Source organism: Syngnathus floridae, chromosome 4, assembly GCF_059516105.1.
Source record: "Syngnathus floridae isolate MCC-2025c chromosome 4, RoL_Sflo_1.0, whole genome shotgun sequence".
Classification (NCBI taxonomy): Eukaryota; Metazoa; Chordata; class Actinopteri; order Syngnathiformes; family Syngnathidae; genus Syngnathus; species Syngnathus floridae.
Window position 1 is genome coordinate 18,643,571 of NC_142416.1, and position 24,892 is coordinate 18,668,462.

General features: G+C 46.9%; 1 protein-coding gene across 12 annotated transcripts in view; it reads left to right on the top strand.

Annotated features, from left to right (window-relative positions):
* cntln (centlein, centrosomal protein) overlaps positions 1 to 24,892 on the top strand; it is a 224,174-nt gene that overhangs the window by 176,953 nt on the left and 22,329 nt on the right. For 11 of the 12 annotated variants that reach the window (XR_015858264.1, XR_015858262.1, XR_015858258.1 and 8 more), the window contains 10 exons: positions 2,144 to 2,230; positions 4,703 to 4,822; positions 7,482 to 7,603; positions 9,809 to 9,925; positions 15,105 to 15,205; positions 17,493 to 17,590; positions 18,355 to 18,878; positions 21,094 to 21,169; positions 22,836 to 22,902; positions 22,979 to 23,220. Coding sequence is in view for 6 of the 12 variants with exons in the window: in XM_088374818.1 (XP_088230944.1) it covers positions 2,144 to 2,230; positions 4,703 to 4,822; positions 7,482 to 7,603; positions 9,809 to 9,925; positions 15,105 to 15,205; positions 17,493 to 17,590; positions 18,355 to 18,878; positions 21,094 to 21,169; positions 22,836 to 22,902; positions 22,979 to 23,220 (1,554 nt within the window). In the remaining 6 variants the exon portion in view is untranslated. Of the gene's footprint in view, positions 1 to 2,143; positions 2,231 to 4,702; positions 4,823 to 7,481; positions 7,604 to 9,808; positions 9,926 to 15,104; positions 15,206 to 17,492; positions 17,591 to 18,354; positions 18,879 to 21,093; positions 21,170 to 22,835; positions 22,903 to 22,978; positions 23,221 to 23,840; positions 24,277 to 24,892 lie in introns of all 12 variants that reach the window. The other variant, XM_088374820.1, reaches the window with a different exon arrangement.

Consider the following 24,892-nt stretch of genomic DNA (forward strand, 5'->3'; position numbering starts at 1 on the left):
TTTACCAGCTCAACTGCTCTCATTAGATGAGAAGCCCGGCCCGTCCGCGCAGCCCACCTCATTAAGGAAGCGCAGCCATGTGCCGCCTCGGCTACATGGCGCTCGCTTAAGCGCATACGCGCTGGGGTCAAGCAGACTGCGTGGGAGGACTCAGGGCGATGTGTACACACGCAAATATACACACGGCTTACCTTCTCCTCACCGCTCACTGTCCTTCTCCAAAGTCCCTCACCACAGCAGTTATTGCACACACTCATACATATATGCACACAGTGGTTCTTTGAAGAAGCACCCTCTTGCATACCAAGTGCACCTCTTGGCCTGGTGGGGGGCCTTTAGCTCGCAGCCCCCTGCTTCTAAAGCAGCCATACCCGCCGACCTTTTTTATCCCTCCGAACGGTTACATGCGCAGCATGGCGGCTTATTAAAAAAAAAAAAAGAAAGAAATCGGACTTTTACCTCAATTGCAAAAAAGTTTTTTGTTTTGTCATTTTAGGGCGCCACTGATTGATGTTTGCTGATTGTTTTTACTTTTAGCAGTTGTACACCAGACTCATGAGTTCGCAACCTCCTAATTTAATGATTTTTTTTCTCATTTATTTTCTCAATTTAATTCATTTTTTTCTCACAGATTTTTGTCGTTTATTGTTTTTTAAATATTTATTTTTGGTTCATTCAGTACCTCTGTGAACCATATGAAAAAAGATAATGGAAAATTGCCATTATTTTTTTTATGCAGGCCGTGCCCCTCCCCAAATCGCTGCCGCCGTAGTAATCAACATTGATCAGATTTATTTTACGGCATAAACGGCGCACGTGTCGCACATTAGGCCCGGCAAGTCTCATTGCGCATTCAGCTCAAGAGCTCGGCAACAGACGGGTCACGGGCTTCAGGGAGAGCCATCGCAAGCATCCCTCCATATGGTCCGGCCTCGCCAGCGAGGCCCACCAGTGCCAGACAAGTTCCCCCAAGAACCTAATCGTGTTCGGTAATTACCGAGACAGGCTTTTTTCTTTTTTTTCTTCCCTCTTATTTACTCCCCCCAGCCTCCCACTTATCTGTTTGCTGTCTTGTTCTCACTGCACCTGCTTGCTCTTTTCTCCTTCACGCTCACTCCAAATCTGTTGTTTTTAAACTCATGACATCATTATGAGCGAGCTTCTCTTTACATCTAAAATGTCTTTGTCTTCAACTCGAAAATCAATACGGGGAGCGCTATGTATTTTTAGAATGGATTCCACTGACTGTTTCTTTGGTACGTTGTACGATGCCAGGAAATTAGATCTGAAAATCTGTTCGAGGCACAAGTAGAGTTCACCGAGACTTGGAATTTGCCAAAAATGCTACGTTCGAGCCAAAATTAATGACTTCCGCTTCAATTTTGGTGTCCTCAAAACTGGATGTTCTTGTCCGGTTTTTTAATCTTTGACGCTAACAATGAACTAACAGAGTCAAACTGCTCATTTTTAAAGACACAAAAAGCGTGTTTGTGGATAGAAACCGCCCCTAGTGGCAGTCAGTATGTATTGCACACACAAAAAAAAAAACCACAACCATCCAAATTGCTCAGTAGCCACTGCTGCTGTTGCAAAAAAAAAAGTCTGTCTGTCCTCTTGACTGTGTGAAAGTGATAAATAATTGTAGCAGATTCGCCAGTATGGCCAGCGTCCATTAAATGAGACCCCAGATAATTTGGCCAAGCCCCCCCCCCCCCCCTCCCCTTTGGCAGGGCAATTTAATAAAACATGAACAAACTCTTCCCAGCTAATAATTTATCATCCACCTCGCCTCCCGGTTTGCTTAAAGTTGATTACTGCAGCAGTTAATGGGGTCGCGCCCAGATGCCAAATTTCCGATAATGCAATCACAACCTCGTCGGAGAGGGAGCAAAAAGGTGATGACGTGCTTTTCTGTTTAAGACGCCGTTGCTAAGGCCTCTCTTCGTTGGATTTGATGAGTTAAGTGTCGACAGCAGCAGGTGTGACTGTCCTCCCCCCCTCCCCCTCCTACTTTACGCCGTAGGTGTAAAGATGTCGGCAAATGTCAAGTTTTGGAGCCAGACAGAAGCGTCTAGAAGTCTCACCTTTTTAAAATAGCTTTTCTGCTTTTAAGTTGATGCCAATCTGTTTTTTTGACTTGCAGGCTCCCGCGTCCGAGCTGACGGTCGCCGCCGCGTCCCCGAAGCTTCACCACTCAGAGGATGAAGTCTCTCCTGTCGGGAGGCGGCAGGTGGGTCGACACAAGTTTCTCTTTGACGGGCGCGTGTGCGGGGGGGGAGCTTACGCGGCCGCACTTCCCCGAAAATTACGCCGCCGGCGTCAGATCAAAGCCGCAGAAGTGACACGGAGGCAACGGTGCGTTGCCAGCCATGTGATTCATTAGAGCCTTCCTTCCCGTTTTGTCCCGAAAACACTTTTCCACACACACTGTGATCAGGCCCGGCGTGCGCTGCCGGTTTCACGCATGCCTTGGGCCCAGGCACCGGCTGATTTACCGCTTGAGCGGGACATTATGAACACGGAGACGAGCTTTTTGATCTTCCGGGCATTCTCTTTGAGTTTGGCAGGTTTGGAGATGGCCTCACTCGCACGACCAACGCTGGGCCGAGGAGAAGTTTGATTTCTACCACTGTCCTCATTAAGGCTTCAGCGGGAGGGCCTCTTCTTCTCCTTTATACACGGAATGCAATTATTAATACTTTAATCGTATTGATGCCGTTCAACGAGCTTTCCCGGTTTGCCTCAGGACAGGCTGGCGCGATATTGTTGTTTACGCCTCATCATCATTAAGTCGCCGATTCATATCCCGTCTGCTTTAACGGAACCGAGGCTGCGATCAAATGATGACGATGTATTTTTTAAACGGACGTGATACTAATCTATAGAAGTCCACCAGCGTGCGGCCCTTATCGTTTCTAATTTATGATTATCGACGTGGATGTGCTTTATTGGACGCTACATCCGCCTTGTTGTTTTTACAGACAGAAAAGGAATTTGCGTGTATGGTTTAATTTCACCCAGGAGCGGATTAAATGGTTTTCAATTGTTTCCTATGAGGAGAAAAAAGTGACAAATGCAAAGGTTCGAGGTGTTGATCAAGAGTTTTCTTTAAAAATGTTCAGATGCCGTGGAACTTGAACAAAGTCGTGCTTTGAGTGCTCCAGATTCGCACGAGCCACACCGCCCAACTCCTAAATAAGACAGCCCATTGATAGCCGTGACCTCTCTCGCTCCATGCGGAGGAAAGGCGAGAAGATGTCTATGAAATGTTTCAGACACTTTTTTTTTTTTTTTTTATATCCGCTCAGAAAAGAGAGACTGTATTGACAACGCACAGCTTCCACCGTGCACGTTACGCTTCTGGAGACATTAGCGGGTCCGATGCGGGTCATGGCCGCCGAACAAGCCGCGCAACCGATGCAGACCGCGGCGGCGTCTTTGCGTTTTCCGAAATCTTTTTTCCACGATGACAAAAATATCTGGGCGAGTCAGAAAATGCCGTCATCGGAAAACCACACTTTATTTTAGTGTATCTTTGGTAGATGGCAGCTTATGATACCGTAAAGTTTTTAACATTCTGAAAACTGACGTTAAGTACCCCCACCACACACATTGAGAACAAATTTCAACTTCATCTTTGGCCTTTTCTGCTTGATCTCGGATTCCCCTTCCGGCCGTTCGCTTTCGCCCCGCGACATCCACGCGAGGTCGGGCCAATTGGCACGCCTCGCATCGCGAATATGCAAATCGAGCCGCTAATTAGTTGCGCGCAGCCATTAAGGCCGAGTTAAAGCACGCGCGGTCGGCATCCGAGCAGACCGCGGCGGCGGAACGAAGCGGGCCGGGTCACCGGAGTCGGCCGCAGCCGTCGCGTCCCACACACACACACACGTGCCTCCAGAGTGCGTTTGAACACGCGAGATGAGCAACTGCGGCCATCAGAACTGCAATTAATGATCTGCCATCTTATCTCACGTGCTTCCTCTTTGCTCTTCACACCCACTCCAGCTCAAGGACTGCTGCGCGTTTAGGCGCCCTGCATTTTTTTTTTTTTTTTTCGCCCCACCATCTGGTCAGGCCTCCTGGGCTCCACAGGGCGCCTCGCATCGTCTCCTATTCATATTCCACCAGCATATTGTTCCCACTGATTTTTTTTTTTCTTTCTTTCTCCATATCACTTTATTTATTTATTTTCATGTTGAGGGGGAGGCTGGCGAGCGTAGTGCAGCCAGCCAGCCCACCTACCCGCCCCGCTCCCCGCTAATCGGTTGTCCTATCAAGTGTAACCTGGAGGCCCCTAGTAGAGCAATTAGAGCGACCTCCCTGCCCACCTCTTGTAATGAAGCCCAGCACATTGTGGAATCTATAGCCCCTTTAGTCTTCCCTAATGGGACATCATTATTGTCAAAGAAACAATGTAAATGGAAATGAACATACTCATTAGCCAGTCGCAGGGAGAAACCTTTGCCGGTCTTTCACACGCGAGCTGAACTTTCTGCCTGCTGCCCCAGCATGCTTTTATTCCTCTGGTAGCCACTTTGTTTGGCTGAGCATCTGTGTGTACCAAAGTCAGCAATGCCTGTTTTTTGTTTTTTTTTTTATGTCAAGGTGTGAGGAAGGAGCAGGGATTATTCACCTTTTTTTTTTCTGTTGGCATTTGCTTAGTAGCTACCAGTACAGATGTTAATCTTTCGTCTCTCAGGGCGCAGCTGTACGGCGATCCCGGTCTCTGTCCCCAGCGGGCGGCGTCGAACTTTATCACGGAAGAAAAAGAGAAGCGCAACAAAGAATTCAAGACCTCGAAGAACTGCTGCAGTCAAAGGTGAAGTTCCTCATGTAGATGGACATTTTGTGGACAGTGCCAGAACGCCTGACAATTTTTTTCGTCAAGGAAAAACAAACACACACAAAAATACACTTGTATTTTGTCGATACCATCAAAAGTTTTCAAATCGGGCATAAGTGAGGATGCTAAATGTGGTCCAATGTGGCTGACTTTGACTTTTGTAAAGTTTTATAAAGAGCATGTGGCCGGTGGCTCACTTGCCGCTCGTTTGATTACAGCTATCAGCTGCCGCAAGGTACGAATCTCCGCATCTCGCTATTTGTCGCCGTCTCAAAAGGTTCAATTGCGATTCCCGGGTGACCTTCTCGAGCAAAAGCGTTTTCCAAGTACACGCTACGCTCGAGCCGAGGGAAAAGTGAAATCACAAATCATTAATGGATTAATAGTGAATTAGATTTTTCTTTCGTTTTTCAGACTTTTAGAATGGAGATCAAAGTGCGACACTCCTAATTGATTGATAGAACTTTAACTTTTAATAAAACACTCAACGATAAATTTTACATGGACGAAGCGTAATTTCAATCGCTAAGACGCACCCCGGAGCGGCCCTCCGCTTCACCTCTCCTTTCCGTCTTTTGGGCCGAGCGGCGAGCGAGTGATTAAGCAGAGGTCATCTCCCTTTCCAACACAATCCCGACAAGGTATTAGGCATCATTTTCTTGTCAGATCTGAAGTGTCGGACTTAATATCAGCAAGGCGGACGATGATGCTCGGCACCGATTCAGACGACACGCATGACTGTCTTAGTTAATGGTGCCATTTACGTATCTGCCGCTTGAGGAGCGTTTCGTGAAGGAATGCAGAGCAGGGAGGGGAGGGGGGGGGGGGGTGACAACTCAAACAAACTAGAACTGACGGCATTTATTCATGCTTTGAGTGCATATGGGCATTGGATAAATGTCTTGTTAGTTTTTGCCTGGATTACAGGTTATCAATTAAAAGTTACATTTATTTAGGTTTCTTTAAAACAGTGTATTGCACAGCGGCAATAATAATTTGTCCCTAAATATTATGTATTTTGTATTTATTATTATTTATTTTGTTTTTCATTTTGATTAGTAACCACTTGAGAAATTATCAGAATTAGCTTTATTGGCCAATAAACTAATCTTTTTAGAGGGAATGTAAAAAAAAAAAAATCATTTGTTTGCATAAGTACGCACACCCTAACGTCTTTTTAATGGGGCTGCAGCCGTGTCCCAAATTCACCTGTCACATCCTGATTAAATTAATTTCAGATATTCTATTGCGCTTTTCCTGTCTTTGAAAACATTTTGAAATGATTTGTCTTTCTCATTGTTTTTTTTCCGTATCACATCAACTTGGCATTCCAACAGGGGTGTGTCGACTTTTTGTATCCCCGCCTGCCCATCGAAGACCTCTGCCCTAGATCTCCCGTTAAGCAATGTGCCCCGCATCAAATTGCCGTAAAGCGACCTCGCCTCCAGCGTCTTGCACTCTCGGCCGCATCTTCTAAACTGGCTCTTTCCGACAGAATGCCTTTCAAATTGGGATCGCCTGGCTGTGCCGCTGACATGTTGACCTTAGCAACTAACGGCGGCCGACTGGCAAACAAACAACATTCTTCATTGTCTTGGCTTTCAAGCAAACAGTGGCTTGTTGCCGTGTAATTATTTTTCAGCTTGAGAACGTCCACCACACGAGCTGCGTATCGATCCGCCGCGGCCAAGGGTCTGCGGCCTGATAACCGAGTCGGGCCGCCCATGGGAGAGCAGCCTGGGAATCCATGATGTGGCTAATGCCCTGCCACTTGTTCCCCCCTCGGTCGCTCCACCGCCAGTTAGTAGCACTCGTGGACCCTTTCATTAGAGCCTTGTTTGTCAGAGTCTGCGGGCTGCTTGAAGGGGCAGTCTTGCAGATGTCCTCTGTGAATAATCCACGCTAGGGAAAAATCCATACTTGTCATTGGCAGTCTCTGTTTGTGCTCACTTGCCGTCCGCCGCCTGTTTGTGTGGGCTCTCTCTGTTCTCTTTGTCCTTGTTAATAATAACAGGGCCGAGGGCTCGCATTTCCCTCTCTGCAGGGCAGCCGTGTCATATCAGCGGTAAACAAGCTCCTTCCCTTCAGAAAGACAACTCTCCCAAGCCCTGGCCACTGGAGCAGAAACCGAGCCACCCCCACCCCGAGCGCCCCCCTCGCCTCGCTCACCCCTCCTTTCACGTTCCCTTTTTGCTTTCTTCTCCTAGTAATTTCTTGGTTTTCGCCGGATCTCTCCTTTTCACTCGCGGCCCCCTCGTTCGCCACGTCCGCCCAAAGTGTTTTCTCGCTCGCCCTCGCCATTAAGGTCAGAGCGATGGGGAGGAGGCGGGAGGGGCTTCTCCTGACAAGAAAAATCCATATGTTGTCTTCTCTTACTACTCCGGTTTGAAGTCAGGAGTCCGATCTCGCTGGGTTTTAATAGCTGTCAACAACGCAACCTACTGTGCGCTCGCTCAGCCGGTTTCGAGTACGAGAACTCTGCCAAAGTCCAACACTTCCGCCGACATTCCATAAAAAACAAAATGGCCGACTCAATTGAAAGGTTCAGTGTCCCTTTGAAATAATTCCAGAGGGGAGTTGTCGAAAATATGTCAGATAATCTAGCTTTTTTTTAATAAATGTGTGTTTCTTACAGACTGAGGAGAATGAAGAACTGAGGAGAGCCCACGACAGAAGACGTGAGCGTCTTTTGTTAGTACAGAAGAACTACAAGGCCGTCAGAGACCAGCTAAAAGCGGCGGAGAAAGCAAACGACATGTACGTACAATCACGTCTCATTCACGAATTTTGTCACAATATTCTTTACGGGGCGTTGAAGTTGCCGTCACGCTGACATAGCAATCCCGATTCGCCTTCAAGAGAATCTCAATTTGAGGCATTTTGTGACTCTCCCACCTCGGCGTTCATTAGGACGTGAGAGCCGGAGGCTGGAGGTGTCTACTCCTGCAGGGTGGCAAGGTGCGGAGAAAAGAGAAAGGGCCACTTCCTGCTATCTTCACCAGTAACCACAGGATTTTTTTTTTTTTTTATAAGTGTCAAAATATCATTAATAAGCGGCTATTGTTATCTCTATTCATCCAGCGAGGCTGTTTAAAAATGCATGTACGAGTGCACATGGGTGGCGGCTGAACGGGAGCTAAGTGCGGACCCCCGTCAGCTGTTTTCTCTCCGGGTTAATTAAAGAAAACAGCGGTGCAACGTGAGCCCGTGAGAAAGTGCGGCGGGCGCGCTCGGCGCGGCGGCTCACGTCAGCTCAGCGCCGTGTGGCTCAGGGGGTGAGAACAAAGGGCGGGCGGAGGCAGCGGCGCTTTGGCCACAATATTTTTTCACGCCATCAATGACTTGTTTCGCGCTAAAACCGGCAAAACTCTGGAAATGTGGGAGCAGCCTGGTTTTACACTGGCCAATTACTGAAGTCCACTTGGGTGCATTTGATTGATTGATCACTTTTGTTTCACTTTGTCAATATTTTTAAAGACCTTTTAGAGACTATTTAAAGGAAAAAAAAAAGTTTTGAGCTTCTCCTGCCTTGCTTAGACAAAATGAGACATGTTGCCCACTTGCAATTTATCAACATGTGATTCTGACCAAATCATTTTTGTAATCAAAACATCAGTGAAGACATAAAATTTTATCGAAGCACTATTTTTACAACTCTGAAATCGTCACATTTTAAAGTTACCCATTCGCCGCGTTGCCGAGTGACACCCACCACCGACCGAGAGAACCAACGGAAGCATCGGCCAATCACAAAGCAGGCCTGAAATTTGTTGTCTCATTAACATGCAGGCAGCGTGCAGTCCCAATGAAACCTCGCTGCCATTCAACATTACCAACATTTTTTTTTTTTTTTTTTGCAAAACGGCATGGTCGAGAGCGGGCAAAAGCTGACTTCCTGTTTATATTAGAGAAGGGAAAAAGTTTTTTAATCATACTCGGTGTGATGGGGGGGGGGGGGGCTGCAAATAAAATTAAAGGTTATTAAAGCATCCGTACTCTGATCAAAGCTGCGCCCATAAACAGATTCCCCCTGAATCAGAGCAATTAGCCGTAGCAGCGTGGAAAAGTTCTCTTGGTTTCCCCCTGCTTAATAATGGAAACTAGGATACCGTAGGGGGGAAGCACTCAGGCCTGAAGACGATAGCTCTCTCATGGCTCTGTGTTCAACAGCTTTTAGGAGCACTCTAAACAAATTAAAATGTATAAAGCTTTACTGTGACTTAATAAAGCGTCTCACGCGTTTCTTTCGAACGCAGATCACACGGAGGGAATTGAAAGCACCGCGAAGGTAGCAGAGGGCAAATTCATGACTGTAGAATGAGATTATTTGCTAAGTACATGACACGCACTCAATTCGTTAGCCCAAAACGCCAACAACTTTGCTAGCATTAGCCTAGCCTGTTAGCATCTACTGTACTGCGCGTTTATGCATGTCAGTTTTGGAGTTGGAGGCAGTTACCAAAGCGTCATTAAGTATTTATAAGCAAGGTGTCGACATTCGAAGGCCCTTGTTTGCATACGCGGCGCGAAAGCCATTATTCACATCTTTCAAGGGGCTCTGGGAATGCTCGGCCGCATGGCCGTGCGAGGCGGCGCCTTTGGGCTTTTAACAAATACAAAAACAGTACTGTCGGTGGCGGCGCGATTTGCCGCTAAGATGTCAAAGTCAAGGCTGCTCATTTCAATACGGCCAAAGCGGGCAGCATAACGAAAACAGAGTGCGACTAAGGGCCTCGTTACCGCCGTGCGAATTGGCCAAAGGCGCTGAGGTAATGTGCGCTACCCGCCATTATCCCCAAAGTGTTGCTTTAGATCTCCGCATTACATAAACCTTCCCACTATGCAACAAATTAACTGGGACATGTTGCCATTACACAAAATAAAAAGCTGAAACAAAATGGCACCCATCCCGGTCTTAATAAGTGTATAATTGATTTCTTAAGATGTGTTTTTGTTCGTCAGGCCACACGGAAAGATGCCTCGCGCCGAGCCCTGGCAGCTAAGACAAGAGGACAGCGATGCGGTGTGGAACGAACTTGCCTACTTCAAAAACCTCACCCGTAAACTCACTCTCGAAAAGTAAGTCATTTTCTAAGTACTTGAAACACTTTCCCGTGAAGATACCAAAACACTTGTTTCAAATTTTTTTTTTTTTTTTAAATTCACTATGACCTTCCTGACTTCACAGCATCCCCCCTCAGTCCGTCACATCATTACCCAACAGCGGGGGTCAGAGTAAAATCATTAGACTCTCCTCATTTGTGAAATTGGCCACCCAAATATTCACACATGAAAGCGCAGCGGATACAAATGACGTGGTCTCACCGAGGGTGTTTTCACACCTATAGTTCGCATTATCCGCTACGAATCAGTTGATGAAAACTTTCAATGTTCTTTTTTTTGAGAGTAAACCAAAGTGCATCGCAACAAAGACAATCGAGTCCGATTTTTTGGGGTCATATTAGATGTCGTTAAATAATAATTGTCCGCTCTGATCTTTCTCAACTTTTGAAACACACATACTGTTTTCTTTGTCTTGTTCATTGTCTGGTGTGATGTCGAGGAGCTCTAGCGGTGACCCTCCGTGTGTCTCGGCACAAAGCTTGGCCCAAAGCCACGGTCTCGGCTCCTCCCGTCTCCCCCGGCCTTCACCTTTCCTCACCTCCTCCATCCTCTCTCCTGCGCCTCGCCGCTTTCTTTCCTCTCCACATTTCCCGGTTGCCTCCCCCTGGCCCTCCGCGATGCCGCAGCGTAGGTTGAGGCCAGAATTCTGGTACCTCCTCGCCCCCCCCCATCCACCCTCCGACGCTTCCCCTCCGCTCACCCCCCTGCCCTGTCCTCCTAATCCCAGCTGAGCTCATTATGATCTAGCCCGGCTGCCTCTCTCCAAGCCTGAGCTGTCTGAGTTAATTACAGGCTAGTAGCCCTCGTGCCGCTGATGCTGCCTGTTAAGGGATGTGCAACCGCCAGCCAGCCTGCCTGCCTGGAACTGAGCAGTTCACTGGATGGTCTGGGGGAAAACAGGGGCCAGGGGGGGTGGGCAAACATACTCCACGCAGGGTCCTTGAAAGTGACCTGCGGGGGGAAGCCACGAGGGATGACGAGGGCCTGGCCTCTTTCCCTGACGGTGTAACTTGCCTGTCCTGAGGGCTTAGCGTTGATCCCCTTCATGTGCCCCTGAACAGCTACACTTTATTTTTCACATCACAGCCTTTCACGGGTCAGCCCAGTTACAACGTCAGTTTGGATTGGATCACCGGTAACTTCTGGTTAGCGGGGTGAGACGCTTAGTTGTGGTCAGGGTGTTGGTCAGGATGGATGGGTGGTGATGGGCATTCCTGAGCAGGACATCTTGGATTGGTTCTAGCACAAAAAAAAAAAAAATCTGACTATAAGGTGCAGTCTTAATGAACAGGTTTATTTTTACAAAATTCCGTATATGGGCAGTTATAAGGCAGCACACAAGTCAGACTTTAATTTGAAATCTATTCATAAGGTGCACCTTATCATAAGGTATATTTTTGAGAAAATTAAAGGATTTTAATTGTGCCTCGGAAAAATACTGTATATATTCGCATATGGTAGCAAACAGCCGGGCCACGGTCACAGAATTCGCCGCCTCTGTCTTCGCAACTGTCGATCCATCATAGAGCACAAACGGCGCAATTTTCAAGAAGTATAACTCGCGGGGCAAGCCGTCACAGCTTGCTCCTCCGTTGACCGCGCGATGATGATTACGCTTGTGAAGGTTATGCCGCGCGATCGTCAACTAATGGCTAATTAACTCGCGCTGGTTGAGAATTTAGGAGCAAATGAAGACCCATTTCGACGCTTTCAACGCCAGCCGCGTTCATCGCTCCATTTGTCTTTTGGCTTCCGTAGCCTTCTTTGTCATGGGACTCCGCACAGATGCTCCTTATCACCTCTTCGGCAAACAATTCTTGCAAAACAACTTCCACAGGTCCAAAATGACTCTTTGGCTCTGTGAGCACGGCCGGGTTAGCTCCCGCACAGCAGGCCCCGTCTGTGATATTCGCGCCGTAATTCAAGGTTGAGCCAGGAGGTGAAAAATGCGCTTTAATTGACCAACTCTGCACGGCGACTAAATTAAGACGCATTTCGACCCTCGGAAACTTTTTTCCCCCCCGCAACGAGGACTCAGTGACTCTCGTTTAGCTAGCATAAAGATTTATGATGCTAACATTTCCAATCGCCAGCCTGGCCCTGTTCTGAGCACATTTGATTGAGATGTCCTCGCGCTTGACTGCTTAGAAAGTAAAAAGGCAGTGCGGGCTCTAAAAACTCGCAGTGGGATCCTTTTATCTGCCTCATTATCCGCCTTTTCTCCACTCTGTGTCCGCGCTTGTTAATTGTTCTAAAAGGTTTGTTGGTTAAAAAAAGAGGCAGGGATTATTTAGTTTTCATAAGTAGAGTAAACACATGCAGTGCACCCTCAGACTTAAGATGCTGCACTCGGATAACATCAAAGTATAAATTAGCCGGCGTTTACTGGCGAGGGGGGGAGAGGGGAAAAAAAAAAGTCTTTGAGATCATTTGCGGCAGCGGCGGCGCGAGATCCTTTACACGGTGACCATTACGGACATGAAGCTCCCCAGCGAGCGACGTTGACTCTAATTAAGTTTAATAAAGTTTACCACCATGTTCCTCAGCTTGCCGCTCGTTTCATCTTGATTTGCTAAAAGGTAATACCAGTAATGAGTGTCTTTTGCCGCCCCCCTCCACGGACCCCAGGCAGTGTTGGAGGAGGGACATATTTTGCTCACACAAACAGAATGTTTTATGCATGTTTTTAAATCAGACTGCTAACGATTTTCCCCGTCATTAATTATTTGGAAAATTTATTATAATTTTTTTTTTTTTCGCGTGTTGTAATTATAATCCATGCTTCAATGCTGCCATCCGGTTTTAGCCTACCTCAAAGCGGAAATAAATGAAAACATAAATAATGCACTTATTTCAATGAATTCACATTCAAATTGAATTTACTTCTTAGAAAAATAGTTAAATCGTGATTTTTTTGCTGATATCATCACATAGCAATCTTGCAAAATTGTTCTAATTTAAGATCCGCCATTGTGCAAGTGCCTTTTGGCCAAAAAATGGATTTTCTCAGCATTGTGAAAAGTGGCTTTACAATTCCCCTCATTTGAAATCCAGCACTAGGCTATGAACTCCCCGTTTCAGCCACCGGAGACTCTCCAAGAGCAAGAAGCCCTCGAGCTCAAGTTTGACTCCAGGGCTATCCCCCAACAGCCCTCAAAACAAGATTATTTTTCCAACAATGGAAATGCCAGAGGTCCTTCCACTTTTTTTTTTCCCGGTGAATTCTTCTGTTCCGAGCAAGTGCTCTGCGCAATGGCTGCGAAGGACGCAGCTGCGTTGCGCACCCTCGCGGATCGAAACTGGTCGACTTGACATCAAATGACGTGCAGGGTATTGCTCCGGGCTAAAGTTCTAGCACGCCACGAGAGATTTTTCTTTTCTAAAACACAAGACTACAAGTGTCGACCACATCGCCAAGTTGCGTCTGTTTGTTGCCATCAGTTTTGTTTCTGCAAAAATCTATTCTTCCAATTGTTATTGAACTTTTGAAGATATGTGGGCCAGTAGAGGTCCAGTACAACCCCTCAAGGTAAAAACTGCACGGATGCACCTTATCGGGATAAAATTTGTACTCCAGTGCGACTGTTTAAACTTGTTCAGGGGCTCTTTCCAAACTGTCTACGTCAATAGTCCTTTTTTGGCAGCATGTTATATACGCTAATGGTGGGATTGTAAAAATAAAATCTTCCTCCTACTGAGGACCAATGCAAAGTACGATTTTCATTACCATTAAGGTGAGGGAGGGGGTTGAGTCACGCGGAATTCCACAAAACCCGTAAGAATTTTGTGGTCGATCTTGGATGTCAACAATCATCAAACATCAAGAGATTTACTTTTATGCTGGGGGTGTACCCTTTGTAGCTTCTACGAGATCCTTGGCTCGGTTTCCCCGTGTCTCGTGTGTTAGATCCATTAGCCGCGCAGCATGCTAATAAAGAATTCCTTGCTTTCAAAACTCCAGTTTTGAAGTCAAACCGGAGGCTCTCGGTCATCCATACCTGCAACTGGATCCTCTTTCCATCACGAAAACACGCTCAGCCTTAAACAAAATTGAATGTTTTGCATGTGATTTTTGGCCGGGGCATCAATATCGCCGGCATCTCGACGTGTGCTCCGGAGAAACACGAGCTGGAGCAGGCGTCTTGCACTTACTGCATATTTCAGCTCGTTTGTCCCATTAACAGGCGGGACGCAGGAGGCAGCGCTGGTGCCTCATCGACTTGAGTTCATTTATGGAGGAAAATCCATAAAGGAGCGACACATATCCATCTGCTGCCTCACCCCCTCCCCTCAGGGAGAGTCATTTGTGTACTTATTTAAGCTGCGGTCAGCCATTAGGCCAGGCAGGCGTTTACTGGACTGTGAGGGCTAAAAGCTAATTATTCCCTGTCCCTATACACTGGCTATAACTTTTCCCCAAGTAATTTTCTTGACATTTGGCAAAAAAAACAAATCTCGTAAAAAATGAAAGTTGTCTCGTTAGTTAATTGCCATTGTGATCGTCATTGTTTTCCCACTCACACAAGTGACCTCCTTAACTCCACGGAGTGGCTCACGCGTTTTGATTTTTTTTTTCCTCTCTCTCTTCCTCTGCAAATGAGGTTAACAGACGGTAGAATGGCACCGAGCTCGTTTCTGCCGCTCCGCTCGGCAGCAAAGGGGAGGGATGCGAGGTGTGTGTTCTTCAGGTACGCTGGTCTCGGCGGGGGCCTCTTGCGTATCCTCGCTAGACGTTCACTTGGTGTCCTAATAATAACTTGAAAGTGCAAAGTCTCCAGAACGGTGCGGCGTAATTAGCCTTTAGCAAGAATCAAGCTAATTGCAGAGCGGTAATTGGGCACGCTTTCCTAAGTCGGATTGTCTACCGTGTTGCTTGCGTGACGACCTCCTACCTCGGCGTTTCATCTCTTGTCACTTTGAATTGCGTGTGAATAAATAAAACACATTTTAATTAATTTCTTCGTGTCATCTTTTCTGTGGGGAGGTGAATGTGGAGCGCGGGATTTCCGAAGGGAACGAGGAGCTAATGTTGCTACATAAATGGAGGTCACAACGGGATGTTTGGAGAAAATTATGCGGTGTGGTGGAATTTTTTATTTTTTTTTTTAATATTCTTTTGATGTCATTAATGCAGGGTCAGCTTGGAAGAGGAGCTGGACATGCTTCGTGTCCAGGCTGTGATGGATCGGGCCACGATGAAGGAGTTCCACCTGAGTCTCACTGAAGAACACCAAGGTGAATTGATTCTCATTTTTATGTGGATGTTTTTCAGTTCTTTCAAAGAATTTGCAAACATGACAATCTCTTAAGGAGAATCGATAATGTACATACATTGGCATGGTTGTCGAGATATTTTTGATCAAAAATGTGTTCCTTCTCAATCTCAAGACATCGCTTAATTTCTTGCAGCATGAAAATATTCCCGTGCGAAGAACTCTTAAAACGTGACAGCACTTTTGACTCCCATCCGTGGCAATTTGCAAGCCGAATTAACGAGGCGACTCGTTGGAATTAATTGGACAACTCAATTAAGACTTGATCAGCCCTTCCGCTAATTGATCGGTAGATCAAACACTGCTCATCTTGTCAGCGTGAAACCGTTGCCGAGGTTAAAAAAAAAAAAAAGCGCATCGCTTTTAATTCCGTTTGCAGCCTTTTGTCAGTCGGTGACCACCGCAACCGCCGTGGCTTTAATTAAGCAGTTCAATAACAAATCTGTCCCGGATCACTTTAATTTTCCTCACCACCAATGATGGCGTCTGGCGGTCGAGGCGCTCGCATTGCATTAAAAGGACGGCGCTAATTGAAATGGAGCGTCCTTTGCTATTGACACTCGAGGCGGGAAGTATTGAGCTTCTTGGAAAGGACATTCTAATTTTACATCTTCTCTGACAAATAATCACTCGATGGAGGTGTTGGGCATTTACTTTTGGTGTCATATGATTCATGGCTATTACATTGGGTTTATTTTCAACATTAAGAGTGGATGATTGGTACCCATTACCAATTTTTTCCTTTTTTTTGTGCTGAGCTGCTGAAACGAATAAATTTCCCCCTCATGGAATCAATAAAGTTCTTTCTAGCCTCCTAGCTAAAGAACTTGATAGAACTTGTTAGCTAGCTAGGTCGCTATGTAGCTTGTTAGCTAGCTAGACAGCGAGGTATCTAAAAAATAATTTTCTAAAAAAAAAACAATACAGCTGATGAAACTATGCTTTTCGTCACGACCGCTTTTGACACGATAACTTTTGACACGTTTGGAGTCCAACCCTTTTTAAATTATTCATCTAATTATTTGCGGGCACCCTCATGAGCAGTTTGACTGTAACCCGCACGTCAGGAGCCTTGAGGAGCTCACCTCAACCGTACCGGAAAATAAGTTGAGAGTGACTACAACGCTCACTCGCGAAACCTCTGTGACCTGATCAAAGAGCTTCGGGGTTGAGGCGTTCACCCAAGGATTAGCGCTAACGAAAGGCAACACATGAAAGGCAGCGGGCCTTTGTGCCATCGCCCGTGAACAGACATGGGAGGGGACACTAATGTATGCCGCCGTGCCAGGACCTCCTCCAACAGCGGGCGACTGGGGAGCCACCACGTCTTCTTATCAAGGAGGTGCCGAGGTGACAACTCCCAATCGGGTCGGAGCTGGATGATTTACTCCCAGCGCCCGTTACGTATACCCAACCTGTCCTGGCGGCTGCCGCTTCTGATTGGATGTGACACGCCAGGAAGACAAAAGAGCCGGCTAATTCCAAGTAACAAAGTTCCCAGGACAAAAGATGCAACACGAGGGAGCGGGCTCCCATTTCGCTTTGTCCTTCTTTTGTCTTTGAAATATCCATGTCGGAACAAATTATTTTGGTCACTTTTTTTTTTGTTAAACCAAAAAAGGATCCACTTCTTTCCTTATTTGCTCCGCTAAGAAACTGTCATCCAATTTTTGTTTGATCTGATCCATTTCAATTCATAATCCAATTCCTTGATAACGTCACCGATTATAAATGTCAATGCATTAAATACCCTTGAGAACAATTTGGAAAAAAAAAATACATTAGAATTCGATTTTTACTCTGTACCGTATGAAACCCGTACGTCAGTCTGTCCATCGGGGAAAGCTCTCGGACTACAAAGCCTGGCAGCCCGGGGCTGTACAGTGCTCACCAGAGATTGAACTACTCGCATTTGTTTACGATCCCTTGAGAGAGAGAAAAAGAGGCTGCATCTTATGTGCTTTTTTTTTTTCCATCATTGTTTTCCCATTTCCTTAAGGACTATTAGAAAAACACTCATCTGTTATTTAGGATGAAGACGACTAACCCGTCTGACAATTCTCCCTTCTTTCGGTTTGACTGGCAGAAGGAAGAAAAAAAAAATCCTTAAGAATCTGCGGATGAGGAAAATTAGGCCTATAGCGGCGCTAATTGATTTAACGCAGCCCCTTTTTTTTGTCGTCTTACTCACCAAGCCGCTCGGGTTTGACGAAGCGTGTCACAACAAGCACCTTTGTTCTCCCGTGCAGAACTGCTTCGTAAAGTGGAAGAAGAGCGGCGGGTCAAAAGCACTTCTCCGGAAAGGCCCTCGGTTTCTTGGAAGCGGTTGGAACAGTCGTTTGTGAAGGTACGACGCTATGCCGTCACTTAGTCTTCTTTGTCACCAGTAAAAAGAAAAAAAAAATTACAGATGGAGCTGTAACTGCAGCATAATGGCTCTGAGGAAATTAACCTCTGTCAAGTGCGAGGGTTTTTTTTTTTCCCCCCCGTCATAATTCAGTCCTTGACTCATGTCTTCAAGTCAACTTAAAAAGTGTTTTTCTTTCACTTGCCAATGTCTTAGCTTCAATTAGTCAGTCATTAATCGTGTACCTTTCAAATGCTTCTGCTTTTGTGGCGTTGTCTCCTTGGCTCTGTTTTAATTCAAGTTGAAAGGTACCAAGCTTCACCCAACAGGCAGAGCAAAACTCGATTGTAAAAAGGGATGAAATGCCCCGAGGCACAATCCGAGCAGACAGCCACTGTTACAAAACAATGCTAATGTGAGAGCTAGCTAACGATCTGATTTACTAAAGATGCAAATGGATGCTAATGTCACTCCCTCAAAATTATGGCTATTTAAGTTGTAAAAAAATAATTTAAATCAATAGATGCAGGTATATTTTCTGGAACACCAAAAATTGATTTTTGAAATGCCAGAAATAGATCAATTTATCTATTGAGCAAGTCACTTTGAAGCTTTGCAGCTTAGGTTTGGACATTTGATTTTTAGCACCATGACAATTAATGCTAACCTGATTTTTAATCTAATCTAAAAGGCCTTTGACCATTTCTCGTGAAATGCCCGATATGCAAAATTCCGCTGAGGCTCGGAATCCTTGATTCCCCTAGATTGAGCAGCTGGAGCGGAGGATGATGTCCCTGGAGGGCGACACGGAGCTTCTGAGGGAAGAGAAACAGCAGCTCCTTGAGGCCAACGAAGACCTGGTCCGCGACTGCCGCGGACTCCAAGCCTCGCTGGATCACCTGCGAACCCAGGAAGCCGCCCGCCTGCAGACCGTACAAGCCCAGAACCAGGCCCAGGTCTCGGCTCAGGAGGAACGACATCGCGGCGAGGTGGCGGCTCTCCGATCCCGACTGGCCGACTCTCGGAAAGAGTCCGGCGAGCTCCATCGGCGGCTCCTGAAGCTGAGGCAGGAGATTGGCATTCTCCGGGCGGCCAGGGACTTCAACAGGAAGAGCGCGGCGGGGCCGAGCGGGATCGCCGGCAACAAGGCTAAGCTGAAAACAATTCGGCTCCGGGGTTCATTACGCCAGCGCAGCCACCCGACCGTCGCCGCCAATCAAGCCATCAGCTGGCAAGGCCGTAGCCCGAGTCCCTCCAAGGACGAGTGGGAGGACATGAGCGTAGCGAGGTAATGATACACGCGCACACGCTCGCCCATTCCAACCTCATTATTTTTAGGTGTTTCGAGTGGGCCGGCGGGCCGCCGAGCATCGAGGGGACACCGCGCATATGCAAAGCGTAAGCAAATGGCTGATTGAATTTCAGCCTTCCGTCTAGTTGCTATTCAGGAGCCATTGAGGAATACAAGCAAGAATGATAGGGAGGGGGGGGGGGCACTGTCAGATCCCCGTCAAGCGTCCTGGGACGGCTGGCTCGGAGCTTATTGACTGAAATTTGCATGCAAAATTAGAAGTCTGTGTATCGAAAGTTGAAGCGGTGCCAGAAAAAGCCCATGGATGAGGGGGCCGCCAAAGTCTTGATACCTTTCAGCGGTGCCATTTTCATGCGCTCGTAACGCCGCCCCGGAATTGACAGTTTGGCAGTTTGATTTAATATACCGGTCCTTTGCATATTCACTAACACCCCCTCAGCCCACCGGCAGCCACCCTTGACAGCTCTAAAGATCCCCCTGCAAGCACTAAAGCACCCAGCGCACATGCGGAGAACCTCGCCCCGTGCCTCGTTGTCTTGCTCATCTTGTCGTGTCAATTCGCAAACGTGTCTTTGCCACACACACACACACATGCATACCGCTACTCTGCTCGCTTTAATTTAGTTGGATAAATTTTGAATGACCCTACTCGGCTCCGTACCAGATGTCTACAAGCTGTTTAACACCCTCTAAATTAAGACCCATCGACAGTAATTATTTCATGTATGTTTTATGCAAAAAAGCCACTGAGCCGTTTATTGAGTGATGCTCGGAATGATTTGATTTCAAACACTCGGAGCTATCGCTGATATTTAGTCCCCCCCCCCGAACTCATTCCCCCCCCCTCGAACTCTCCCTTTACACTCAGCCCCGCCTCCTCGCCGGCTAATTCATCAGACCGTGATCCACGCCGGCCCACTCGAGGCAGTTTAGCGGGGACCGGGTGCGGCTAGGCCCCGGCTTTCCCTAATGCCCTCCGTGTGGCTAATAAGCAGCCGTCTAATAGACGCTTTACCTGCGAGGAAAGATCCGAGTGGATTTGCCGAGACGGCATCTAAAGCAAGATGTTGTCTCATTTAAGGCACCTGTCGACTCATTTGTCGGTGTTACTCTAAAGCCCCCCCTCCCCACCCGCTTCTCATCTCACCGGGGCCTTCCTTCTTCAATACGGAACTTCCGAAGTTCATCCAAAAACGTGACAAAGGTGTCAGGTCTGTTCAAAGATGCTGACACGTCTTTGTTTTCATCCTCTCTCAAGTTTTAAACAGCTGGAGGCAGTTGACTATTTCTGACCACATCAGCAGTTTTATTGTGGAGGGGACGGGTCAGAATCAGCTTGGTGTAGAATAGAGATGGGCACCAAAATTGCTTGGATTGCTTAAAATTTAATTTATAATAATGCAGTCATATAATGAATAAAATAATCAAAATAAATAATTAAAAAATATATAATATGAATAAATAATACAATAATAAAATTAAATAATATAAATACATACGTAAATAATAATTAAATAAATAAAAAGAATGCAATTGATTAAAAAAAAAAAAATGCCCGACAATAGTGAGGCTTGCTGGGAGCCCCGACGCCGGTCGGGCTCAACTCCCTCCTGACCAGTTTTAACCCTAACTAGCCTCCGGCCTTGTCATGTTCCTGTTAAGATCCCCTTACCGTGGTCTCACCCTCTGCTGCCTTTCCGCCGCGCTCCACCTTAATAAACCCAGCGGCGTAAATGTCACTGGCTTCCACCTTCACGTCAAAGGTCACTGTCAATAAACGTGCGCGCGTGCGTGCGTCTCAGAGAGAGCGCCCTCACCGGCGCCGTCCATCAGACGCTTTGCTTCTGCTCGGCCGCGCCTCTCGCACCCGTCTGTCACACGTTGGCGGGCTAATGAAGGCCACAGCCGCTCTCATACATGTTGATGCATTCACCGTGGGCAACAGACGCCAGCCACACTTTTTCCACTTAATTTACACCCGCATTTACACTTCCTGCTTAGAAATTGGATGGGAGCATTGATTTTCTGTTAAAAGGTAGGAGGGGAGCTTGAAATGCACATATTTTGCTTGAAGTCAACTAAATCAACCATAAAAGGCAAATTGGATTTTTGGTCCAAGGGTGGTACACACACACACACACACAAGCTCGGAGTCAACTCGGACTGTAATGAACTTCAACTTTCTTCTCAGCGACAGCGAGGAATACTCAGACAGCCTCAACGGAGCGCCCTCGGGGACAAGGCCTCGCACACGGCACAAGAGGAAGGTGAGTCTACTCTTCCGTTTCGCGCTATGTCCCCCATTTAGCGCTTCAGCCAACCTGTCATACATAAATCAATTCAGCTGTCAGTTCCAGAGCTGTAAGATTTTCTCAATTAATGTTTGCCCAATTAACGCTGCTGTGTAATGCCGCTCTGGTGTATATATGATGAAGGGGTGCATGTTTTAAAAGTTTGGAAAAGGATGTGGTTCCTTGTAAACTAAACTGATTTATGGAGATAGTGGTGTCATCTTAAACTAATTTTAGACAATATAAATTCAATATTTTATTTTGAAATTTACCAGAATTTGTGGTATGCCAACTCGGACTGGGTGAAATTACTGAAAATTATATTACCATCTAAAAATGATGTCATCATAGCAGCTGATAGACATAATTATTGATTTTTTGTTTTATTATTCAAAATATAGACCTCGAGAAACTAGGCAAGTCAAATAAGATTAAATAGATGGCTTTGTAAACAAAATGGGTAAGGACCAATCACAGCTCACCTGCTTTCTGGGTTTGGTCATGTGACATTCGCAAGTTGAGCTCACATTGATGAGCTCAGAATTTTTTTTATTTTTATTTTCTTCCAGTTTTTGCTGCATCGGTCGCTCCATGTCAACGTTCTAAATTATTAACCCAACCACTTTCCGCGCTCCTTCCTTCGCAAAGGCTTCCCGTCTCTCCAGGCCATAAATCCCGGCTCGCTGCTCTCGTGTCCATCAAACGTCTTCACGGGAGAACACGGTAGCCCCAAACCCTTGACAGAGACTTCTTGCCAAGGAGTGAACTCAAGAGGGGAACACGTGAACTTCCTTTACTTTGACAGCTAGCGAGAGCAATAGTGCTTGAGCGGAAATTTTTGCTAGGTGGGTAATATTCTCACACCCTGTGTAGTTTGTCATCTCAAACTTTGCGAGTTTAGCTTTGTAGCTAATTTGAATCTGCAGTCGCTCGGGAAGAACGAAGAAAAAATGGCCAACTGAGGACACCTGGACTTGCTTTCCAGTCATGTAGAGCTGAATGGGGAGAGAGCAGAGTGGAATTTGTTCCACCGGTTACAAGTTCACTAAGTGTACCCCCGCAGCTCCTCCCAGGCTGATTAGCGGCATGACTCGCATCACCTTCACGACGCGCTTTGCTCTTTTAACAGTTCATCTCCTGTCGCCTAAGCACGGCTCCGTGTGATCAAACGTGCCGCTGATGAAATCGTACCTGACCGTCACAGGAAGCAAACACAGAAGAGTCGGTGAGGCAAGGGGAGGGAGGGGGGGGGCGAGGAGGGTTCGGAGGAGCTTGCCTCTTTGATGTCACTACAAACGATCTCGCGCTCGGGAGATGTCACACATCCGCGCAAATGACTACGCTGAGACGTGTCATACCGGAGCAGCGCATCACGAACGGGGGAGACAGTGATTGAACAAAGCGCAAGCTCCCGTCACGGCTAATACGACTGAGCGACGTCGGCTCCCGAAGTCGGGCGAACGCGCTCAGGTGAATTATTAAAGCAGCGGGGGTGATTTGTCTTGTCGTGTTAAAGCCAGAGCGGCCTGTGATCACGTTGTCGTTATGAGGCGCGTTGCGGGAAGCGCAACATGTCAACCGCTTGTGTTAGATTATGCGCTTGCTTTTCATCGCTGTCTCTCGACTGCTCTCGTGCTTTTAGTTCGACAGGTGGCAGACAAATGCGGGCCAGACAGCGCCGCCGGCGGATTCCGGCGGGAAGCATCCAGGTAGAGAACGGTAGCGAACCGAAAATGCTAACGAGCGGATTCGTCGATGGCTCACGTGTCCGCGTCTTCCTTTTAGGCAACGAGGAGTTCGAACGTGGTGAGAGGAGAAGAAAGTGGCTGCTAATAAAGACCCGTCACGGCGCCACGACCGCCTTGCAGCACCGCGTCGAGTCCCTACAGCGGCACGTGGAGGTACTGCGGCGTGCCAGGAAGGACGCCGCGCGCTCAGCCCGAGAGCAGCGAAGCGCCAACAACAAGATGGCGGCGCAGATCAACTCCCTCGCCGAGAAGCTGGGCAGCAGCAAGCAGCTCACGCAGGTAACTCCAGCTTTAAAGGCTACGCAAGTTTGTTCCTTTCGCTTATTGCACCTGTCATATTTTCGTTTGCTGCCGGGCAGCACGTATACTCCACGAGTTGGATTGACAAGCAGCGGCGCTCCATCGGACCATCCGTGACTCTTCTTGTTTCGTCTTAATGAATGTTTTAACAGCAGACTGTCACTTCACTTTACTTTCTACAAACATGTCCACCATACAGACACAAGTTTGTATTTCTGGCCTGCTAGTGATGGCAAATGAAGCTTCAAGTTTGCTTCGTGAACCACTTGTTGTATTTTTGACTCCACTAGGTGGCAGTTTCGGTTTAACAACAAAATGGGCCACACTAATATTTGTGACTTTGAATGTTTGTGGCTTTAAGATGTCAAATTTATGTGGAAAAATTGATCTCCACCAAATCCAGCAATTTTTTGAAAAATGACATGCCATTTTGTTCCTCTTGGCCTCCTCATAAAATTCTGCCATCTTCCATAATATAACTCCTTTAAACAGAACACCTAATGATAGCGTAGTCATCTTGTCAGAGCTAGCTTGTTCTCACTTGAGAAGATTCAGCCCGCGCCGCTAAAGCCAGACAGACACGGTCATTAATCTGACAGGCCGCACAAACGTCCATGGCGGATTCCAACATGGCACTTGCCGGCGGAGGAAACCACCTGATTAGGTGTCAGAAGGTCTGCGTGTGCTCTTACACTACGCCGGACTCCAGCACGGGTCGTCGTGCTGACCTTACAGTGATGCTACCTGGGATGTGGCCCCTGTGTGCTCCCGCCGAGGCGAGGCATCTGATTGTCGAGTCCAAGCTCACAAGTGAACTACACACACACACACACTGGGTGAAGTGTTGTTGCCTTGTTTACTTCCTCTTTACTCTTGCAGTATTAATGCCACTCCGCCACAAAAAGTTGCAGCCGACCGAGGTGGACCGAGCCGGGTCTCGTTGCCCTCCCCGGAAAGGGCAAGAGGTGACGGACTTCGGGTCCGTTCCAGCCGCTCGCGTGTAATTGGCTTAAGACGGCTCCTGCAGTGTGAGAAGTACGATGACACTTTCTGGGGAACTTGTTTGTGTTTGGACTTGAAATATCAAACGGAAAAGATCTATTACAAGAGTCGTACCAAAAAAGGTGTTGGAAAAAACTTTGACTCAAACTTTACAGCTATGATGAAATGGTAAATTTTTTCAAATTAGATTCACCTTGTAAAATTCCCTGGAATTATTTAAAGTGGAATAAGAAGCTTTGAAAAAAAAATAGGTGACAAAAGCAAGACCTTTTGATGAAACGCTTGTGTCATGCATGGCATTCAAATACAAGATCATTTCCTCGCTCGTACGGATTACTCGGCTCCATTTTTTTTTTTTTTACCTGCCTTATCTTTTTAAGCGTGGAGTGTCTTACCCTCCTCTTTCATGTTAAACGCTGGGATTATTGCGGGATTAAAAGGCTGAGCCCAAAAAAAAGGAAAAAAAAACTTAAATATTGGTCTTTCTTTATTGCTCCGTCCTCAAAAGGAGCAACTTCACCGTCAAGTGCGTCTCGAAACATTTGACAGGCAGTCTCGGACATGTGGCTATTTCCGCAACCTGTCCTCCCTAATTTATCCCGCACTTGATTGACTGTCACTCGGAGCCACGTTAGTCATCAGAGGCGTC